Consider the following 9,134-nt stretch of genomic DNA (forward strand, 5'->3'; position numbering starts at 1 on the left):
TATGTTTCATTAAAGCAAATTAATTTTCTAGCGAAAAAGTGTCAGAAAAGGCGTGATTAGAAAACTGGGTGATGTGTGGCATAGGCTTCTAATGTTGGCCCTGACATGCCAGGATAGTAGAAGCATACCCCCACCCCAAATGACCCCTTTTTTGAAAGTAGACACTCCAAAGATATTTGCTAAGAGGCATGGAAAGTATTTTGCAAATCTTATTCGTTTTCACAAGTTTTTGGAAAACAAAGAAAACGAAAATGTATTTTTTGTTTTCTTTTTCAAAGCCCTGTGACAAATGATATCTACAAAATACTCACCATGCCTCTTATCAAATTCCGTGGGGTATTTCCTTTCCAAAAAGGGGTCATGTGGGACGTTTTTGGACTATCCTGGCATTTTAGGGCCTCCGAAACTGTAGGTAGTGAGGCCATTGAAGTAAATAGGCTGCCGTATGTGCGACACACAGGCATGCAAATCACAAGTGGGAACGCCCGTTGCCACAACACAGTATCTGAATGGGGCCTTATAGTTACTGAGGTGGTGTGGTTTACTTAAAGCAGTATTAAACTCAAACAAATCTTTATTATATTGCAGCTTACCAATTCTTAGATGTGGTGGCTGCATTATTCTTATTTTAGGCCCCCCCCCCCTTTGATCCTGGCACTTACTTTTACTGGACAGTTTGGTTATTCTGATAAAGGATCGGTTGGAGAGTTGAGGCAAGCCAATTAACACTGACAGGGATGCTTACAGATGATCAGCTTTTATTTATGTAAAACCTTTATCTCAAAAAAAAAAAAAACAAATTTGTGAATAGGGCAAAAAAATCAACAACAAATAATGCAGCTACACTATCACATTTAAGGATTGTAAGCTGCAATATATTACATTTTAATACTGCTTTTATATAAATGTTCAAGTTCCAGTTTAATGCACCCTTACAGTTTTGGCTCTGAAAAGGAAGGAATGATTTAAAACCCTAAATTTTCTCTCACAAAAAAAACTTTAAAGGTTTATTTTGGGCATGACACAAAAAAACACTTTTGCAGTAACACTAAGTATAGTGCATGTTCCTCCTGCAGTGTCCTGAAGGATCGTCTGGTACAGCACCTCCCTGATGGCTCCATTATGGTGGAATCAATCCTTCTTCAAGTCTCCAGCAATTCTGATGACCCCGGCACAAAGGTGCTGCTTATATCCTGGACCTACCAGGTTAGTACTGATGTGTCCTGGACAGACATGTATTCCCTTTTAGTGTTGCGTAGTTTTAGCCGAGTATTCACCAGTGAGATTTTTGTAGAATAAATCTTTTAGATCTGCAGTGTTTGACTGGATAAAAACTGAATGGCTTGTTTAGGTAGACTCCTATCTTGTGTAGTTCTTGGTAAACTTTTTTACTCCAACCAAATCTAATACAGGGTACACATGGGGAGAGGTCGCTATACTAACTAAGCAATGTTAGTGCGGCAATCTCCCCCGCTGAGCTATTGTTTTCTGACAGGTGGACCGTCCCCTTGCTAGCACATACTGATCCACAGCCATTGGCTGAAAGCGCATATCGGATGCTGGTTTTCCAGTATGTCCATTTGATAAAAGCTGGTCATTAGGCCGGCTTCTGTCGGACAGGCTGCTGTACACACGGGACAAATGTCGGACGGTTTCAGTTGAACCGCCCATGTGTACCAGCCTTGAGTAAAGTTTAGCTGGTGTGTGGCCAACTATTAAAATCCATTACCATAAGAACGAGGTCTAGAAAACATGAATGCCTCTTAATTTGCCTAACTTTACCCAGAAAGAAATAACTATCAGATTATAACAAAGTTTTAAAGGAAATGTACAATGTGGTGCGCAAGGGCCAGCCTGGCGGGTTATAAACTGAGCGGATTGTTTAAAGCAGGGATAGGCAACCTTAAAGAGATGGAGATCTACCTGAACAACATGGGAGAAGTCTCGGATCACTGGGTACAGTTTCATCACCTCACAACTGATTTAGACCTCTAATTGCCATACTACTGTGCCAAAATAGAGTTCATTCGATGGCCATCATGGGTTTAAATCAGATGGTTAGGAGGCAACATATTGCCTCCTCACCACCTGTCAAACACACTCATTACTTTTCAGAGTAGCAGCAGTGCCTGCTGTGTTTTTTGAATGAGCCCTTGTTGAGGAGCAGCCAAAGCTGTACACATTCCGCAGCAAGCATTAAATCCCCTGTTGCTTTTGGTGAGTGCTACGGCTTGCCAATCACAACCCATTCAAGTAAATGGGGTCACTCTGCAAGTGTCCCACAACTGTATGCTTCTGTGGGGTAGATGGTGGGAAAGCAACATAACCCTGCCTGCTTTAACCCCTTGTTTGTCTTACTGCACAATGTTGCAAGGCACTTGCAGAATGGCCTCGTTCACTTGAATGGGTCATGCTTGGCGACTGTTACACCCACCAACCGTGACAGGATGTATAACTTCTGCTGGGGTTGAGACATATGTACACCCCTGACCACTGCAGCTAAAGAGAGTGCTGTTGTTGGTGGGGGATGGGTTAAAAGCATCTCTTAACTATGGGGTTTTATGTAAAGGAACCCTTACCCTATAGGGCTGCAGTGTACCTGCACTGTGCATCTGCAACTTTCCTGTGTTAGAAGTCTATGGAAAGCGCAGCTATTATATCCTGCAGGTGTAGTGCAATTTCTTAAAGCGCACCAAACCCACATGATAGAAGTGTGCAGGCACGCTGCAGTGCACCTCTGGTGGGGGTAAACCACAGGGCATCCATATAAAAGCAGCTCTATACTATTATGCCCAGTGTATTGCTTCACACTGACCTGAAGATCTCTTCTTTCCTGCTGCTGGCACCATGCTGGAGACCACTAGCCAGGACAAGAGGTGGTGTGCAGCTGGTATCACTCTGCATGGGACAGGAGCCAGCACTACAGAGGAGGCATTGGCTGATGCAGCTCTTGCTCCCTAGCTTCCGTCCCCTACACTCCACCGAAACTACCTTACTCAAACTCTCCAACGACCTGCTAACCGCCAAAGCAAATGGCCAATATTTAGTGCTCCTACTCCTTGACCTCTCTGCGCCCTTCGACACAGTCGACCACCCCCTCCTCCTCAAAAAAAACTACACTTCCTCGGCCTCAGAGATTCTGCTCTCTCCTGGCTCTCATCCTACCTGTCGCAATGCTCTTTCAGCGTTACCTATAATACCACCACCTTCCCCCTCACTCCCCCTCTCTGTTGGGGTCCCTCAAGACTCCGTCCTCGGGCCCCTTCTCTTCTCCATCTACACCTCCTCCCTTGGCCAACTCATACACTCTCATGGCTTCAACTACCACCTATATGCCGACGACACACAAATCTATCTCTCAACCCCCCCACCTCACCCCCTCAGTCTCTGCCCGAATCACACACCTACTGAGCGACATATCTGACTGGATGTTGCTCCACTTCCTTAAACTGAACCTCTCCAAGACCGAGTTTCTTGTCTTCCCCCCAGCCCGGACACAACCCCCCCCCCCCACTGACTTCTCCATCATGTCCAACAACGCCACCATCAAACCCGCCCTGCAGCCCAGAGTACTTGGTGTCATTCTGGACTCCAACCTATCCTTCCAGCCCCAAGTCCAATCTTTAACAAGCTCGTGCAGACTCCACCTCCGCAACATCGCCAAAATCCGCACGTTCCTAACCCCAGAAACCACTAAACAGCTCATCCACTCCCTCATCATATCACGACTCGATTACTGCAACTCCCTCCTTACTGGCCTGCCTCACCGCTGGCTATCCCCGCTTCAGTCGATCCTGAGCACGGCAGCCAGACTCATTCACCTTTCCAACCGCTCCGTTTCCGCCACCCCCCTCTGCCAATCCCTCCACTGGCTTCCGATTGCGCAACGGATCAAATTCAAAATCCTAACACTGACGTACAAAGCTGTCCACCATACTGCCCCGAACTACATCAGTGACCTAATATCCAAGTACCACCCAACACGCACACTCCGCTCCTCACAAGACCTCCTTCTCCCATGCCCGCCTCCAGGACTTCTCCAGGGTGTCACCCATCCTCTGGAACTCCCTGCCCCAACCCATCAGATTATCACCTACTCACCCTGAAAACCCATCTCTTCAGGGAAGCCTACCCCCCCCCCCCCCCCTGCTAACTTGCCGACCTCCTCCACTCTTCCTACCACTCCATCCCCCACAGCTATCTCCTGTGCCACCATCCCCTCCCTCCTAAATTGTAAGCTCAAAAGAGCAGGGCCCTCAATCCCCTCATGTTTTGCATTGTATTGTTATTGTTCTGTCACATGTTCTGTCCCCCTTTGTAATGTACTGCGCTGAGCGAATTATCGGCGCTTTATAAATACTGTATAATAATAATTGGTGCTGCGCTGTATCTAGGTGACAAATACACTCTTGTTATGATTATACCACACACATTGTAAATTATACTAAAACTTGTGAAATAAATATACACAAAACCAAAATTAGAATATTGAATAGAATGCACATGAAAACATCCAAATCTGTGGATAACAGTGAATAGAACCCAAACACACAAAGGTGTAACCTATGTACACCACTAGAAATAAATAGGTGACTATGGGTGAACAAAACCTATATATTAAAAGTAAATATATATACTACTTCTTATTGAATTGTGCCAACAAAAACTGTGATATGATCCTTTTGAGGATCCCAAAAATCAGTGATACCAGTACAAACAACAAAAATTCTATACTGAAACTGATTAGTTGCTATAGGAAATGCTCCCAAAGTTTAAGTGTTCACAGTGAATATATTGAAAGATAAATGGAAGTGATGAATAAACAGTAAAAAAGTGTAGATGAAAAATAAAACTGCAAAGTTTTTTTGCAACAGAAATCTATTGCTGAAATCCGCTGAAACTTACGGATTCAAGTGAAAATATGATGAATAGAATACATGTTAAGTAGACTCACAAGACTAGCTGAACAAATCTTTGAAAGGCAAGACGTTTAGCTTCTTGCCAGGAGTCTAACTTTATTTTTCTGCACTCGCAGGTCAAGGACTTGGCTGACAAATGTAACTAAACCACTGAAGGCACTAAGCAGTATCTAAATTCTATAGCCATGCTGTGTTAAAGTGTTACATCTTTTTACATAAGTGAAAACTAGATGAATTGCTGATTGGCTGTAATTGTGTGGATCGGTGTACAGAAAAATATACAGTCATGGCCGAAATTGTTGGCACCCTTGATATTTCTCCAGGAAATCATGTATTTCTCACGAAACGTATTGCATTAACACATGTTTTGCTATACACATGTTTATTCCCTTTGTGTGTATTGGGACAAAACAAAAAAAGGGAGGAAAGAAAGCAAATTCGACATAATGTCACACAAACCTCCAAAAATGGGCTGGACAAAAGTATTGGCACCCTTTCACAACTGCGGATAAATAAGAATGTTACAAGCATGTGATGCTCCTGTAAACTCACCTGGGGCAAGTAACAGGTGTGGGCAATATAGAAATCACACCTGAAAGCAGATAAAAAGGAGAGACGTTCACTTAACCTTTGCATTGTGTGTCTGTCTGTGCCACACTAAGCATGGACAACAGAAAGAGGAGACGAGAACTGTCTGAGGACCTGAGAACCAAAATTGTGGCAAAATATCAACAATCTCAAGGTTACAAGTCCATCTCCAGAGAACTAGATTTGCCTTTGTCCACAGTGCGCAACATTATCAAGAAGTTTGCAACCCATGGCACTGTAGCTAATCTCCCTGGTCGTGGACGGATGAGGAAAATTGATGAAAGATTGCAACGCAGAATAGTCCGGATGGTGGATAAGCAGCCCCAAACATGTTCCAAAGACATTCAAGCTGTCCTGCAGGCTCAGGGAGCATCAGTGTCAGCGCGAACTATCCGTCGACATTTAAATGAAATGAAACGCTATGGCAGGAGACCCAGGAGGACCCCACTGCTGACACAGAGACATAAAAAAGCAAGACTACAGTTTGCCAAAATGTACTTGAGTAAGCCAAAAGCCTTCTGGGAAAACGTCTTGTGGACAGATGAGACCAAGATAGAGCTTTTCGGTAAAGCACATCATTCTACTGTTTACCGAAAACGGAATGAGGCCTACAAAGAACAAAACACAGTACCTACGGTAAAATATGGTGGAGGTTCAATGATGTTTTGGGGTTGTTTTGCTGCCTCTGGCACTGGGTGCCTTGACTGTGTGCAAGGCATCATGAAATCTGAGGATTACCAAAGGATTTTGGGTCGCACTGTAGGGCCCAGTGTCAGAAAGCTGGGTTTGCGTCCAAGATCCTGGGTCTTCCAGCAGGACAATGACCCCAAACATACGTCAAAAAGCACTCAGAAATGGATGGCAAAGAAGCGCTGGAGAGTTCTGAAGTGGCCAGCAATGAGCCCAGATCTAAATCCCATTGAACACCTGTGGAGAGATCTTAAAATTGCTGTTGGGAAAAGGTGTCCTTCCAATAAGAGACCTGGAGCTGTTTGCAAAGGAAGAGTGGTCCAAAATTCCGGGTGAGAGGTGTCAGAAGCTTATTGATGGTTATAGGAAGCGACTGATTTCAGTTATGTTTTCCAAAGGGTGTGCAACCAAATATTAAGTTAAGGGTGCCAATACTTTTGTCCAGCCCATTTTTGGGGTTTTGTGTGACATTATGTCATATTTGCTTTTCTGCCTCTGTTTTATATTTGTTCCAATACATACAAAGGGAATAAACATGTGTATAGCAAAACATGTGTTAATGCAATACCTTTTTTGTGTGAAATACTTGATTTTCAGGAAAAATATCAAGGGTGCCAACAATTTCGGCCATGACTGTATATATCTCGGGATATGATGGTTGTGAACATTCCTATGGATCCAGTGTACACTGGTTTGCAGATGGCCTGTTGAGTCAGTAATCCTGGTATACTGGAATGATCCTGAACTATCACAAAGTGTGAATATACAATTCTCTCTCTAATTCTGGCGTTAAAAAAAATATTAAAATGCTTAACAGTGAAAATAGCAGTTTTTGTGTAATGCAAAACAAAAACTGTCAATATCCATTAAAAAAAAGAGACAGCCCTGTCATTAGAAATCCTGGAATACGGTGAAAGATGTTTGGAATTCTCTGTCTTTTTTTTTTTCTCTCCTGTCTACTTAGGATGAAGAACTAGGAAGTTTCTTGACATCTTTATTAAAGAAAGGCTTACCACAAGGTACAAGCTAGATTACTGGATTCCCAGAGAAAGTATCAGGACCCGGTGTGGCTAAACTTGTGATCCTTGAGATGTATGGAATATAGCCTGCTTGGTATCCAGCAGTAGATATCTGTTCATGTCACAGAGCTGAGGAAGAAATGTTACTGTGGCTTCATGTGATATCACAAACCCGAGTCTCATGACTACCTAGAGAAACGGCATATACTCCATATTGGATATGGACAGTGGTGCCAGATTTATGTGCTTAGCACTACTACTATTTTATTAAAATAAAAAACCTTTTGTACCGGACTCAAAGTGCTTAAGAGATATCTAATTATATACACACTGTATTTCTACCAGCAGTGAAATAATTTTTCCTCATTCACTTTTTTTTTTCTTGAATTACTTAGTGTGGTTATTGTTGGTGGATTCTATAAAATAAAAACTTGCAAACATCGGTTACAAGCTAATCTGTCTAAGCCCTTGTTCACAATGAGGCGAATTGTCATGTGATTTGACCGTTCAAATCTCATTCAATGATCGGCAATGGAACTGTTCTTCACCGGAGTCATACCAATTAGAAAATAGTTCCTGCACTACTTTTGCCGATTTGGGGTGCGACTTGCATAGACAAGCTGTGCAAGAAGTCGCACCCGAAGTCACACTGCCATCCGACTTTGAAATCATATTCGATTCCAATTTCAAAGTCAGATCCAGTGTGAATCAGGGCTAAACATCTTTGTGCATGTGCAAAAAAGCTTCTTGCCCTTTAAGTGTATCTATATCCTATTTATCGTTTTTTGTAGGGGGATGGGGGGGGGGGGCTGCTATCTCTGTTTTTGAGAGATTCACCTTATTTGTTTTGGTGACCATTGTTATCAAGATGGAAAGTAAGGACTGATACAAAATTTTGAAGTAGTCACCAGAACAGGAATAATAGGGGAATCTACCAGTGGGGACACAAGAGAAGATTTCTCTCACTTTGGAGAGATTTCATTGTACTTCCAGTTGTGTCTAAAAGAGGCAGGCAAGGAAAAAGATTTGCGTAAAGAGAGTGTTGGTCACATCATATACTGAGTTTACTCCCTTCATCTCATACTCTGTTGGAGATATGGTTACAGAAGTGACGCCAAAGAACTGATTGCTATGTATTTACTTAATAACGTTAACATTGTAACAACCGTAAGTTCTCTTCAGGTCAGCAGCTGCCATTAAGTGGTTGTAGCATACAGCATGATATGATCTGAGTAACTGTATGTAGCCAGGTACAGTGGAGCTGGCAAGAGTTTGCTACAGCCTCCTGACTTCTCCATGTCTTATACTGCACTGGATGTTACATACACAATTAATCTGCACCGTAAAAGAATTGGTGTGATCAGCAATATGAAACCTACAGTACAGGGAACAAAGTGGTGTGGGCAGGACCAAGTAACATATATATAATAAAGCATACAGACTGGAGGAATTAAGAGCATGTAGGGTATAGGTACAGCACCCAAAGTAATGCAGTAAATAAAGTGAGGGGAAAAAACAATCCAGCATTATATGTAAATCTCTACTGTATCAAAAGGGGGTACACATACAGGCAGCAAAATGTTTCTATTGTGTTTCACACTAAACAGCGCTTAGTAATATCCGAAGATCTAAATCTCCCTTTTATATACAACCCCCCCTTATCCCTTCTTAAAGACAAACTGAATACAGCTATTATGCAGAGATTGCAAACTCGTCATCATGCTTAACTATATATAAAACATGATGAAAAACAGGACATTAGAACCTGAAAACATCAATTAATTTTTCCCATCCTGTAAACCATACATTTCACACAGGGAATAACAGATTAAGGAGACTAGGGACAAGATTATCAGACACTAGGAAATCACATACACAAATAAATGGTTAATAAAGTTTTGAAAACTCAAGCATGGAG

The 9,134-nt window shown here is 42.5% G+C and overlaps 1 protein-coding gene across 1 annotated transcript in view; it reads left to right on the forward strand.

The window, feature by feature from the left end:
- The window catches only part of INTS11 (integrator complex subunit 11), a 54,577-nt gene extending 46,906 nt beyond the window's left edge, over positions 1–7,671 (forward strand). The window contains exons 17-18 of the mRNA XM_089675948.1: positions 1,077–1,206; positions 7,162–7,671. Of these exons, the coding sequence (XP_089532074.1) occupies positions 1,077–1,206; positions 7,162–7,227 (196 nt within the window). The 3' untranslated portion in view covers positions 7,228–7,671. The remainder of the gene's footprint in view (positions 1–1,076; positions 1,207–7,161) is intronic.
- Positions 7,672–9,134: the final 1,463 nt, after the last annotated feature.

The sequence above is a fragment of the Staurois parvus genome, unplaced genomic scaffold (assembly GCF_062004578.1).
Source record: "Staurois parvus isolate SC_StPar_1 unplaced genomic scaffold, SC_StPar_1.0 ptg000160l, whole genome shotgun sequence".
NCBI classification, from domain to species: Eukaryota; Metazoa; Chordata; class Amphibia; order Anura; family Ranidae; genus Staurois; species Staurois parvus.